General features: G+C 35.4%; 1 protein-coding gene across 4 annotated transcripts in view; it reads left to right on the top strand.

Annotated features, from left to right (window-relative positions):
- Positions 1-12,834, top strand: part of RBM25 (RNA binding motif protein 25) — a 53,074-nt gene extending 40,240 nt beyond the window's left edge. For all 4 annotated transcript variants that reach the window (XM_019733360.2, XM_074327252.1, XM_074327253.1 and 1 more), the window contains 7 exons: positions 1,000-1,073; positions 2,382-2,532; positions 4,959-5,283; positions 5,658-5,932; positions 6,256-6,354; positions 7,312-7,359; positions 11,263-12,834. In XM_019733360.2, coding sequence (XP_019588919.1) covers positions 1,000-1,073; positions 2,382-2,532; positions 4,959-5,283; positions 5,658-5,932; positions 6,256-6,354; positions 7,312-7,359; positions 11,263-11,355 — 1,065 coding nt within the window. In that variant the 3' untranslated portion in view covers positions 11,356-12,834. The remainder of the gene's footprint in view (positions 1-999; positions 1,074-2,381; positions 2,533-4,958; positions 5,284-5,657; positions 5,933-6,255; positions 6,355-7,311; positions 7,360-11,262) is intronic.
- The last annotated feature ends 1,079 nt before the right edge of the window (positions 12,835-13,913 follow it).

The raw sequence follows: 13,913 nt of genomic DNA, 5'->3' as shown, positions 1-13,913 counted from the left end.
CCTCCTGTGTTTTATTTAGATATTTATGAGTATCTTTGTACTTTCATTCATTTGACAAATTTTAAATATACATTATATCTCAGCCTTGTGCTAAGTACTATGCTACAAGAATAATTAATACGTCTAACTTTGAAACAAGTGGAAAATATTGTCAGATATGTTGCTTATTGTAGCATGTGTTAGAGTGTTTAAGGTATAATGAAGGTGTGTTCATAGAGGAAGAATGACTAATTCTATTTGGGGGGAGGAGTTAGTCATAGATAGATGATTAGATCCTGGTAGTCTACAGAGGTAACATTTGAACTGAATGAAGTGTTTTACAATTTCACTATAGTCAGAAGCTACCATTATCTACTTAATGTATAGGTATAATAATCGTCAGTATAAGACATATAGATTTCATATTTTTATGTTATATACTCATACATATGTAATTGTTAGGTATAAATGCTATTAAATATAATATTTGTTGTATTTGAAATTCCAAAAGGAGGAGTAAGATGTTTATGTACTTTCATGGTTTGTGTACTTAAAGTGAGGTAGATAATTACCTTTAGATTGCCTTATGAATGTGATTTAAATTTTCAGTCCTGCGTTTAATAAAAACTGCTTCTTGTAGCATCGTCTACCTACAAATGAAATGTAAAATATTTTTGTTCAGTTAACAGATTCAATAAGATAACTTTCAGTTTTGTTTCTTGGTGTGCTCAGATTTCATTAGAAAATAATTACTGCACTTTGATTATATTCAGAGAGGAAATTTATTGTACCACACTATATATGGTTTTTATTTCATAAATAAGTCCTAAATCTGACTTGTTTTATGAATAAAAAACAGAAAAATCTATTATTCACATTTCATATATGAAGTATGTGAGAATTATAAAGTACAAGTGGTATGGATAAGAAAAATCTTCCCAAGGAAGGGGGAGGAGGTAATCTAAATCTAAGTGATTTTTATGTTAATTTTAATACACTTTGTCCTTCATTTCCTCAAAGGCAAAAGAAGCTAAACGACTAAAAGAATTCTTAGAAGATTATGATGATGATAGAGATGACCCCAAATATTACAGGTAAAGAAGCCTTGCTTTATGAACTCAAATTTTCAGCTTTTTGTTAGCTTCATTTTCCCTTGTCTTCTAGAGAGTGTAGTTTACTCAGTGGAATAAGGAAAAACCTTCACATTCCATCTTGTAATCACTCCCCTAGTTGATAATGCTGTTTTGGGGAGGATGGGAGGGCAGTGAGGGTAAGAGCTGTTAGAATAGGATCAGTAATTCTATGCATCTTTTTGGGATGCAAGTCCATAACAGTATTATAACAAATTAATTTTTCTTTGTCTTTTAAAGAGGTCCAATTTTTATAGCAAGTTTTAACTAATCTGTATAACTATAACTAAGATGGTCTAGAAATTTTTGTCTTCAAGGATTTCAAGAGTGTCAAATAGCAATCTGAACATCCCCTCTGTCCTCCTCCCCTGCGCAATTCATATATTATTGTGAAGTGAGAAATGTGAAGCCTGGCTTCAGCCTCATCTTTTTGTTCTCATGGCATTTCTAAGAAACTACTTGTATTCTATTATTTACGGCACTGTGGTAAAATTGTTTGCTTTGTTCTGCCCCCTTTACTCCAAACTGTAATATCACTGAGGACATGGGCTCTATTTTGATTTTTGTTTTAAATCTCTCATGTGCCTGACGTGATCCAGACATGTAGTAAAGGCATTTACTATATAATTAAATTTAATACACTGGAGCCAAAACAATACAAACATTGGAATTAGCAACTTAAATTGAAAGAATACCAAAGATTTGACCTGGTAGAAGGTGGAAAATTTTAGGTAAAATTATTGAATCCTAAAATAGTAGTACATAATTTCAGTATTCTGAGATATAATAAATGCTAGATAGACTCTGCTTTCTAATAATTCTACACTACTTCTTTCTGGGATTTTTTCCCATGAGGGAAACAGTTGATTTTAATTGAAGTTTTAGAGCTGTTCTTAGTGTTACTGTTACTTCAGGTGTTAATTTCACAACTCGGCATCCTATTCCATAGGGGTTTTCCTATGCAATAGGCACAGAATGAGAACTTTCTTCTCTGAAAGCTAATTTTTTACTTGTTTTAGACACTTATTTAGAATGACTTAACAATGAAGCATGGTGATAAATGACTAGACAATGCTCATTTATTAAGCAGTAACATGTAAAAGAGCATATGGGTGTTCTGTTTTGGTGTTCTTTAGATCCACAACATTTAAGAGTCTTCAACAGATTGAAAAAATACGCATGGAGCTTTTAGTTTTGGGAAAAAAATGGTTTTGGAGACATGTAATAGTTGCGATCTGAGTATTAAATAAGGCCTGTTACTTTCTTTTGCAGAGGAAGTGCTCTTCAGAAAAGGTTGCGTGATAGGGAAAAGGAAATGGAAGCAGATGAACGAGATAGGAAAAGAGAGAAGGAAGAGCTAGAGGAAATTAGGCAGCGCCTTCTGGCAGAAGGGCACCCGGATCCAGATGCAGAGCTCCAGAGGGTGAGTTACTATCACATTCATAACTATATATATATATATTTTTAAATTATATTGGGGAGCTGTGTTTCTCCAGGGCAGCTCAGCTCCAAGTCCAGTCACCGTTTTCAATCTTGAGTTGCAGGGGGCGCAGCCCACCATCCCATGCGGGAATTGAACCGGCAACTTTGTTGTTGAGAGCTCGCGCTCTAATCAACGATCCATCCGGCCGCCCCATATTCTTTTAAGATGATCCATCTTAAGCCAACTATGATGTGTTTAGTTTATAAAAGAAATGCACTTTTATGTTCCATGAATCTTGCTATTTTGGGGGAGGATGTTAGTATTTTATTTTTTTATTTTATTACACAAATCATCAGTATGAGTTGATTTATAATTAATTATTCCAAACATCTTCCAGGTGTCTTATTCCTTTATTTCTGTGAGGTATTATTTAAGTTAAATGGATGTCTTTTAATGAAACTTTGCTAGAAACCTTTCTATAATGTGCTTTTGTAGTGTGAGTTCCTCTCTCATTACCACCCTAAATATTTTGTTTCCAAAATAAAGTTTTCATGAGCATCTTTCCATTTAAAAACTGAAAAGACCATGCCATAGGACATGGCATACTTCATTCTTGCTTTTAGGAATAGAATGTGCCATTTCTTACAAGTTTTTAGTTCTTAATATATCATGAGCTTAATAATACTATAAATTCTTCATATCGACTTTTAAAATCAGTTATATGCTATTTGTTAACAGAAACTATGTCTTCTTAATGTCCCATTTATCTTTCAAAATGAAATAGTGTTTTCTGTTGGTAAAATAAGTACTTACATGAGAACTGTATTTTGCCGTGTATAATGCACTCCCTTGTATAATATGCACCCACATTTTTGGCCCAAACTTTCAGGGAAAATATTCTTTCATTTTAGTTTTTTAACTCAAGTTTTTGTTTGTTTACATTTAGGTACTTGTTTTTTGCATTATAGAGGAATTTTAGCATATTTTAACATATTATGGTGCAAAGAAATTTATGTAACAATTATAGAACACAAGAAAAGATACAAAGTACAAGAAATTTTAGGTACCAGTAACAAATTTACGCATCTTAGAAGGTTAAGAACTCTTTGTCATAGCCAGTTCGTCATAAATTCAAAACCAATTATCGTATTCCAGGGTATTATTTTGCGTACGGATATTGTTATTGATTTCTAGAGTTACACCTTTAACTCATAATCATAAATAAAAGAATTAAAAACATTTACGTAGATATGGAATTAGTACTACCCATGTATAATGCGCATCCTTATTTTTCCCTCACAAATTTGGGCCAAAAAGTGCACATTATACACGGCAAAATACAGTAAATAGAAAGTTCAGACAACATAAAACACAATAATGAGATTAAAAGCCATGTGATTTCTATCAGCTATTTACAGTCATAAATGTGTGGTTATTTTTTTAAATGTCACAACACAGGTATACATATACCCTTCCTCACACATAAGTGTTATAAATGGGATTATAATTTACATACTGTTTTCTGATGTTCTTAAATCGGGTATAATCTTCCACCCAGAATTCCCTTATGTCTTTTTTCATGCTTTCATTATCATGGCTTATTGTCAGTCTTATTTTAAGTCCTTATTATTACAACATTTAGGTTGGGGATGTTTTTATTTTTTAATTCTCTACCAGCGGGTTTGACTGCTTTACAGGTTGTTTAATGTTCATTGTACTTCCTTTGTGAGTTGATGGTGTTATGTGATGTCATGCCCAAATTTTGAATTTTTATATAGTTTAGCATATATGTTTTTATTTTTGTTTCTTTAATCTTTGTTTCATGCTCAGAAAAATGATTGTTCTTTGCATCTAAGTTTTTATAATGCTCTTAGGATTTTTTATTTTTTTTAACCATCTTTCATCATTTCAGGCGGAGTGTTCATTTTGTTATACGCGTTTGATTCCTAAGGTCCCTCTTCCCCTCATTTCTTCCTTTTGTTTGTGAATACAACAGTGACTGCCACCCTCAGCCATTACCTAGAAAGACCAAATGATTGTGTATGGCCAAGCTGAGGATTTGAGTTGCCTCTAATGTGTTGTCCTCACTGGTCTAAAACAAAACTGGTTATAATTTCTGTAATAAAAATATAAAGACATTTTCATTTTGAATTAGCCATCCATTCTGTTGTTACCTTTGTTAATCCGAAGAGTTTATACAAACCACTCAAGAATGGTAATATATGTAAAATGTTAAAAAAACATTTTGCAGAGTACCTAATTACACTTTATAGATTTACTCAGCTTTCTGATTATAGAAGCAGGAAGTGTTCATTATTCCTCAAAAAAGAAAAGTAAAGGTTTTATAAAAGGTAATGTAAAACAAAAAGCCAGTTAAATTGAGTATAGTAGTTGTCTGAGTTAATCAGATTATTTTTTGCTTTTAGATGGAACAAGAGGCTGAAAGGCGCAGGCAACCACAAATAAAGCAAGAACCAGAATCAGAGGAAGAGGAAGAAGAAAAACAAGAAAAAGAAGAAAAACGAGAGGAACCCATGGAAGAGGAAGAAGAGCCGGAGCAGAAGCCGTGTCTCAAACCAACTTTGAGACCCATCAGTTCTGCCCCATCTGTTTCCTCTGCCAGTGGCAATGCAACCCCCAACACTCCTGGGGATGAGTCTCCCTGTGGTATTATCATTCCTCACGAAAATTCGCCAGATCAGCAACAACCTGAGGAGCATAGGCCAAAAATAGGACTAAGTCTTAAACTGGGTATGTTATCATTTCCTTCCTTTTTTCTTTCCTTTATTTCTCCCCTTGCAAATACCTAAATTTCGCCTTAAGGAAAAAAATAAATATGTGCTGCTTGGTAGGTAGATAGAAAACTATTCAAAAATGCCTTTCTAGCTCACTATTGTTTTCATAGTTTTACTAGTGCTCCTATATCTGCAGCTGCCTCGAGTTCTGAGAAGAAGTGAAAAGTTAAATTTTCTAGCACTTGTGAGTAGTGAGTTATTTTTTAAAGTTGGGATCTTCCTCTGAGATTTGTGGAAGTATTTTTTGCACTGCTTTTGAGGGATGGTGGGTTGTAAAATGTATCATTTGAAAATTAAGTCATCATTGCTAATACAGTGCTTTTACTATAGGTGCTTCCAATAGTCCTGGTCAACCTAATTCTGTGAAGAGAAAGAAACTGCCCGTAGATAGTGTCTTTAACAAATTTGACGACGAAGATAGTGATGATGTACCCCGAAAAAGAAAACTGGTTCCCCTGGATTACGGTGAAGATGATAAAAATGCTGCCAAAGGCACTGTAAACACTGAAGAAAAGCGCAAACATATTAAGAGTCTCATTGAGAAAATCCCTACAGCCAAACCTGAGCTCTTTGCTTATCCCCTGGATTGGTCTATTGTGGATTCTGTGAGTAGCACATTATATTTCATCATTTTAATTGGAAGTGGTTTTGAATATAGCATACAAACTCAGTGGATTCTATTAATGACAAGTGTGGATGATAATCTGAAATCTTGACGTGACCCTGAATTTAGATAGTTGGGGAAATTCTTGGTGGTACTTGAAATCTTCAAAAATTAGAAGTAATCATATCTTGATTCATACCTGTCTTAGTTAAGCTTGTGAATGATTATACTATATTTAATCTTACAAAAAATCACAAGGCTATAGACTTTTTAGTAAATGTAATAAAGATCTCTTTAATTTAGTAACCATACTTTATTTTGTAGATACTGATGGAACGACGAATTAGACCGTGGATTAATAAGAAAATTATAGAATACATAGGTGAAGAAGAAGCTACATTAGTTGATTTTGTTTGTTCTAAGGTTAGTTTTTTTCTTTCTTTATCCCCAATATTTATTTTATACTTTAAACCGCTCCAACCTATTTCAGACCCCCACACCATGTGCTTTCATTTCAGAGGGTCAAAGAGAACAGAATTGCTGGCAGCTGCCAGTTTTGCTCTTTCCCTGCCCCTAAGAATGCCTTGCCACCCCCTTCTCGTCTTAATGGTTATAATGCTGCTAACGTACAGTTCAAGAGGTTTTGTGGAAACAGCCAATAGCTTGTCTCATAAATTCCTTTGTCAGCCATCTATCCTTTGGAAGAGGAACAAAATAGTTTTTTTTTTAAAAGCATAATAATAGTATTAATCGATTAAATACTATGTACCAGGCTTTGTTCTTGGCAGGTACTGTGTTAAGCATTTTATAGAACCTTCTTTAAACCTCCCAACAACCTTAGAAAGTGTAGGTTACTAATATTATCTTCATTTTAAACATAAAGAAATTGAGGCTTAGGGGAGAGTGTCTTAAGCATGGTTACATAATAAGTAGCAGAGCCAAGCCTGTAACACTAGAGGTCTTAACCACCAGCGTATACCGCATCCTTCCATTGTCTCCTGAAGACCAAGTCTTACCTTTAATAAGACAGTTACAATAGAAGCGCCATATTTCTGTCAAGGAATAACTAAGTGCATTTTAAGGAAATGATATTTTTCTTCCAGTACTATTAACATTAGGAATAGCAGATTTAGGCTGCCCCTTCCACTTATAACTACTGTAGCATTAAAATGTGTAAGTAAGTCTAGATATGAATTAGAAGACAGAAACTATGGTGACTAATATCATGGGTTATGGTGTCAAATTTCCATTGAAAAGAGTGTTGGGGAATTAAGAAATTTATAGAATGGTTCTTCAGCCATAAGAAGAATGCCTTAAAATTTCTTGCTATATTGCTAATTTTTTGTTTGTTTTCAAAATGACAATTATTTGTTTTTTTAGGTTATGGCTCATAGTTCACCTCAGAGCATTTTAGATGATGTTGCCATGGTAAGTTAGAAATTCATTGTTATTAATATTTTAATTAAAATCTATGTCAACAAACTAACTTCTAAATTATTGATTTTTCTACCTATGTTGGTTCCAGAATCTTTCTTTCTATAGGCCCGAGTTAAAATTTAAATATGCATTAAAAGAGGATAAAGGCACGCACAGCAAGATATCATTAGACAACACTACAGTTAGGGATTTCTTTTTTACCAGTCACTACCCTCCCCTACCTTTTTTTTTTTTTTAATATTTTATTGGTTGGGGAACAATGTATACTTCCAGGACTTTTTTTCCAAGTCAAGTTGTTGTCCTTTCAATCTTAGTTGTGGAGGGTGCCGTTTAGCTTCAAGTTGTTGTCCTTTCAGTCTTAGTTGTAGAGGGCGCAGCTCAGCTCCAGGTCCAGTTGCCGTTGCTAGTTTCAGGGGGCACAGGCCACCATCCCTTGCGGGAGTCAAATCGGTAACCTTGTGGTTGAGAGCCCATGCTCCAACCAACTGAGCCATCCAGGAGCTCAGAGACAACTCAGCTCACAGCTCAGCTCAAGGTGCCGTGTTCAATCTTAGTTGCAGGGGGCGGAGCCCACCATCCCTTGCGGGACTCGAGGAGTTGAACTGGCAACCTTGTGGTTGAGAGCCCACTGGCCCATGTGGGAATTGAACCGGCAGCCTTCAGAGTTAGGAGCACCGAGCTCCAACTAACTGCCTGAGCCACTGGGCCAGCCCCAACCCTCCTCTGCCTTTTGTGTTTGTGTATATATATGTAAATCCTGGCTCTAGTAATATATTTAGAGAACATTTATTAAGTGCTCACTGAGTAAAGCAATGTGTTCAAAGCATAAAAGGGAGAAACATCTGCCCTTGAACTATCGGGGGGACAGGTATATTGATATTGATACACTAATATACTTGCTATAATGGGGCTATGTAATAAAGATAGGGAGCAGAGGATTTAGAGTATCTGATGTTGAGAACAGTTAGGGAAAGCATTAGGAATTGCTATCTAAACAGACTTGGAGATGGTATAACTGTTTTGTCACTTGGACAGATGTCTGTTGGGTCAGCAATGATTAAACATGAAATTCCCAGTTGCATTCAATTTTGGGCGTTAGAGTCAGTGGTTGTCCTTATCTAATATTGTGATTTTGTGAGAAAAGGAAGGAGGAAGAGAATTGATGGTAAAGGTGAGAGAGTGATTGAATGGACTGAACTGCAAGTTAGGAAGAGAAAGAAATATCAGAATGTAGCTGGTGGTTTGAATGAGTCAAGGACTGCTGGATCCAGTGAAGTTGTGGGAGGGGTGTTGGAATGACATAACTGGAAAGAGAAATTAGTCAGAAAGTAGAATGTTTAAGAATATAAGTGGTGGATCAGTCCAGATGATGGCACAGTGCAAAATATGGACAGGTGAGAATTTCTGGGGCAGAGCTGATGTCATTGTTTAGAATGACTTAAACGAACTTTAAGCCTGGGTCATGCACATAGAAATTGAAATTACTGATGTTGGGATAGATTGGAGAGAAATACTGGAACCAGCTGCCAGACTGCTCCTTTAACACGTTGCGTACGGCGGGGTTTAAATCCCTCGTGAAGATTCTCGTGATCCGTACGCAACGTGTTAATGTAGGTGAAAGAGTAGGCATTTGCTGGACAGCTGCTGTTGGAGTAAAAGAGCAGTGGAGTGCAGTCTCGTGGAGATATTATTTACAAGGGTGTAAATAGCAAAGATGCAACAGCTTCCCCTCTACTGTGGAGACTAAGGTTATGAAAGTGAGGAACTTCCTGAGAAGGCTCTTGGAGTGTCAGGGTCTTTAGGGGACATACCAGGTTTTCATTTCAGGTAAGAAGATGAAAACACTAATGAAAGAAGTTTAGGGGGTTAGTATAAAGTGGAATAGGGGTCCAAAGGACAAAGCAGGAAGGCAGCATTGGAAGACAAGTGAGGGAGGGGGAAGAAACATCAAGCATGATAGAAGATGACAGGTGACTGGGGGAACTTGCATTTCAAGCTGCAAAGTTGTCAGGGAGGGGCACAGTGGGGTATTTAACCAAAAGGAACTCTGATGTTGAGATATTTTGTGTCCATGCACTAAATGATGATATCTAAAGCCCCCAAACGTCTTTTCTGCTGCCCAGCCAGCCTGATGCAGCTAGTTTAGATTTCCTAATAAAACATTTGTGAAAAATTTGTTGGCTCCACAATGCTGAGCCTCATATAAAAGAAGAAATGTGAACAGACCTCAGTTTTGGAGTAATGGAATCTGAATATCCCTGACCTTCCAGCTTCTTTAAGGTTATCCTTGGGGTTGAGAGAAGGTTTCACAGTTAGGCCTGAGTTAAGGAATTTTTTTTCCAGATCAGTGTTCTAGTTTTTGATCTTGGCAAAGTTGTAATCACTGTCAGTGAAGATGTCATGTGTCAGTGTTAATCGATTTTGGTCTGTTCAATACTTAATCACTTACATGATTTTGATTATTTTTTGTCTCGTTGATCAGAGTGGGAGGAAACCAATTGAGCTACTGTCAACTAGTTCTGCTGAAAGCTCATGGAGCCTGTATACAGCTCTTGTATAAATGAGATTGAATTTTTAGCTCAAGTAGTGTTTTGCTCTTACTAAAATCTGACTTTTTCAAATTGTACCTTTCCTTATTTTACATAATTTAATGAACTTTGGTTGCATTTTGTGCCTTATCTATATTTCCAAGTTATGACTTTCATATTAATTAGTGTTGTAGCATAGTTCTTTTGAACTACTGGTCAAGTCTGGTTCAGAAGTCTGATTAAAAGTTCTTTAATTATTTGTTACCATTGAGAATTTTGGGAAATTTTTCAAAAAATCTAAATTTCTGGCTCCTCTTAGGTACTTAACTGATCACTTATTAGGCACTTTTCAATGCACTTTGTACATACTAACTTTTTAAATTATGGACCAGTATGATGTATCTACTATTTCCTTCGTCTTACAGATGAGAGAACTGAAGCTTACTGTGGTTAAGTAACCCAACCTAGGACACTTACCTAGTAAGAGGTAGAAGTGGGATTTGAACCTAGAGATTGGTTTGCTTAGCTCCTAACCTAAAGTGGCAAAATTAGGCCACAAATCATCATGTCACTGATAAACCTGCACCTCTGTCTTTGCTTTACTGCCTCCTATAGAAGCAATGATTATTACTCCTATGATTATTCATTTTACCTCACTTGTAGCCCTAGTGTGAAGGCCGAATATGTGTGTGGGATGAGGGCAGAAGTAGTGGCGAGGACATGATGCGTCTAACTCATGAGTAGATAGGAAGATTATTTCTTTGCCAAGAGGAAAAGACCCTTTGTTTATTCGTTCAATGGTCTGTGTCCCTTGCGATGATGATGGTGTTCACTTCCTCTGTTCACTGTGTCCCAGACGCTGTGTTAAATGCTTTACATGCTTTCTCATTTAACATTTAATTCAATGTCACATCCATAAGGATTCCATAAATACTTAGATTGTAAGGTTGTTTTTGGAGGTAAATGAGATACTCTGTATTAAAGTTACTGTGTAGTTGTACAACTAGTTCTGTCTAAATGCTATGTTCTTTGTAGCAAACATTTGCTTTCCTTAGGAAAATAGTTTTTCAAGCTATGTATAAATGTAGTATTTGTAAAGTTAAAAGTTAGAATAAAAGTTAGATCAAAAAAGTACAGTGGTGTCAGTATTCAGAAAGCCATTGAATTTTGCTGAATGCTTTTTTTTGATACTTTACATGTACTACTTAGGACATTTCTCACACTGGACAGATTTCCTTCATCATTTTGTTGAAAGTAAATGCTTGTCAGTAGATGAAAGCCTTTTTTAATACCAGTCACTGTTGTTGGGAGATGCTGATGATTGCTTATCTTGCATGTATTACTGTTTTTTCTTTTTCTCTTCTAGGTACTTGATGAAGAAGCAGAAGTTTTTATAGTCAAAATGTGGAGGTTATTGATATATGAAACAGAAGCCAAGAAAATAGGTCTTGTGAAGTAAAACTCTCTTTACACTTAGAGTTACATTTCAGATATCTTCTTTCCCATCCTCCAAAGGACTCTGAATTTTTCTTTGTCTTCAAAGACATTTGTGAGATCTGTAATTTTTTTTTAAATGTAGAAAATGTGAATTTTTTTTGTCCTCCAATTTGTTGATGCCTGTGTACTCCCTTGGTTGTAAAGACATCTGAATCCTACCTTGGTTCTCTTTATACTCACCAGGTACAAATTACTGGTATGTTTTATAAGCCGCAGCTACTGTACACAGCCTATCTGATATAATCTTGTTCTGCTGATTTGTTCCTTGTAAATATTAAAATGACTCCCCAATTCTTTTGCAGAATTGCACTTAATATTGAACTGTACTGTATAGGAACCAGAACAATTTTAATTGAAAGAATACCAGTCCTTCCCTTCTTGATCAGAATTGGCAAGCTCTCATGAAGGCATGAAATTTAAAAATAAGAGTGCAAAAATTAGCAGACCATCCATTCCTACTGTATCTCTGTATGAGTGTGTTTGTGTGAATGTACATATAAAAGTCTTAACTTTTCCCTAATTGGCTTTGGAAGGCTCCCTTAAACATTTTCTAACTGAAGCATAGAATCGTAAAGGAAACGTCGTATTGTGCCAACCCTAATGTCTGGGTTAATTAGGTTATTAGTCTCCCAGAGCATGGTATTCTCTCATGGCAAGCAACAGTCTGTTGAAGAGAATGGGGTTCTGTTGATGGGGCTGAAGCTAGCTGCTTCAGCCTCTCTTTTAAGGGATTGTGGATCACTGGTTCCCCACCCCCAATTTCATTGTTCAGAAATGAGGTAGATCCTTAGATTCTGGGTTCTGGGGAACTTTATTTAATGGATTTTGCACTAATTGGTGCTTAGCTTAATTTTGGTGTACCCCTTTGTTTAAAAAAATTTTGAAAAGCATAAATGAAAAAAGCTTTTTAAAAAGGAGATAAAATTAGGCAATTTTACAGACTAGGGAAGTATGAGAAAATACAATAGGAATTCAGTGTGGCATTTTACAAAGTTTACATCTCATTTCTAAGGTAAATCATTTACCACTAATTTTTTTTTGTAAATGGTTTATAGCTTGTGTGTGTGTACACACACCTAGTTTACCTCTGTCACCAACATTTAAAAATACACTGATGGTGTTAGAGATGTACATGGGGCTTCCTTTATTGTAGATCAGAACTTCACTAGAGAGCAAAATTACCTGAAAATGTAACCATTTTTAAAACAGTTCTTAACACAAAGTAGGTGCGGCAATTTCCCATGTCTGAATATTTATTTAAAAGAAAGATAAAGATGGGGAGGGGTGTTAAAAAAGCATAACTGAGCTTGAGTTACTAGATTTTTTTTTACATCTTATCCTCATAAGATGAAATTGAAAACACTGTTCTTTACATTGGACCATGACGTGGTTCCATTATGTATATATTTCAAATATTAAAAATGTATATATTTGATCTTGAGGACTCATTCTTTCAGAGTCTTATTAAATAAATGGCATCATGCTGTAATTGTGCAGTGCATACTAGAAACTGAACTTGAAAATATGGGTTGAATTTTTAGGAGTATTAGTAACTGAAGGCCAAAGAGGCCATTTACCTTATTTGGGATGACTCTGTATGTCTATGGAGATATCCCCTTTTAGTGTTACAGTATTTTAAATTCTGGTTTCTCAAGGGAAAATTTCAAAAACATGCTCCTTGCCATTTACAAATTCATTAGTAGCCTTTTCTCAGATTGACCCTCAGCCGAACACCTTGTTCAAGCAGTTTATTATGTATCTTCTCTTACCACATTACTGCTTCTAAAGCATATTAGGTTATTTTTATTTAGCCAAAATTAGCATGATGGTTTATTCAGGTAGATTTAATTTTTCTTGCTTCTGCTCTTTCACTATATTTATCTTAAAGGGCCTGTATCTGAAACCCTTGGGGACATATACCATGTATTGCGTAACATCTCTGGTGAGATTTGCTTTAGGATCCCAAGTTCAAACATAACATTTCTGCAACAGAGCAGGAATGATCACAGCCACTGGGTTAAAGACCACTACATTAATAGCTTAATGTCAATTTGAGTTAGGTTTTGCCACCACCTTAAACTTGAAGAGTTTGTTTTTCAGATTTGTGTATAAAGAATTGCACATGTATAAACTGGCATAATCTAGTGTTTGGGAGAATACACATAAGAAAATTTCTACTAAATTGCATGTACTTTCTGGGTTATCTTTACCGTTACCAGGTTTCAGTTTGGAAACTTTTAGTTAATCCATTATTGCCCATTCAGGTTGTTATAAAATTTATATGAAAGTTTGGCCGTAAGAAAACCAATATGCTTTTTCCTCATTTGACCCTAAAAGTAATTTTAAATGTGTACATCTGTTTACAGGAGGAAAGATAAGTTATTTGAAATAGTTTTTTGTTTTGTTTTTAATGAAACTTTAATGTGCACCTGAATCACCTAATGGAATCTTGTTAAAATGCAGGCTCAGGTTGCGTAGGGTTAGGGGAGGGCCTGCTGTTGACCACGATGCCAACGCTAA

The sequence above is a fragment of the Rhinolophus sinicus genome, linkage group LG03, assembly GCF_036562045.2.
Source record: "Rhinolophus sinicus isolate RSC01 linkage group LG03, ASM3656204v1, whole genome shotgun sequence".
Taxonomy (NCBI): domain Eukaryota; kingdom Metazoa; phylum Chordata; class Mammalia; order Chiroptera; family Rhinolophidae; genus Rhinolophus; species Rhinolophus sinicus.
Note: the sequence above shows the minus strand (reverse complement) of the source record. Positions and strands in the feature narration are given on the sequence as shown.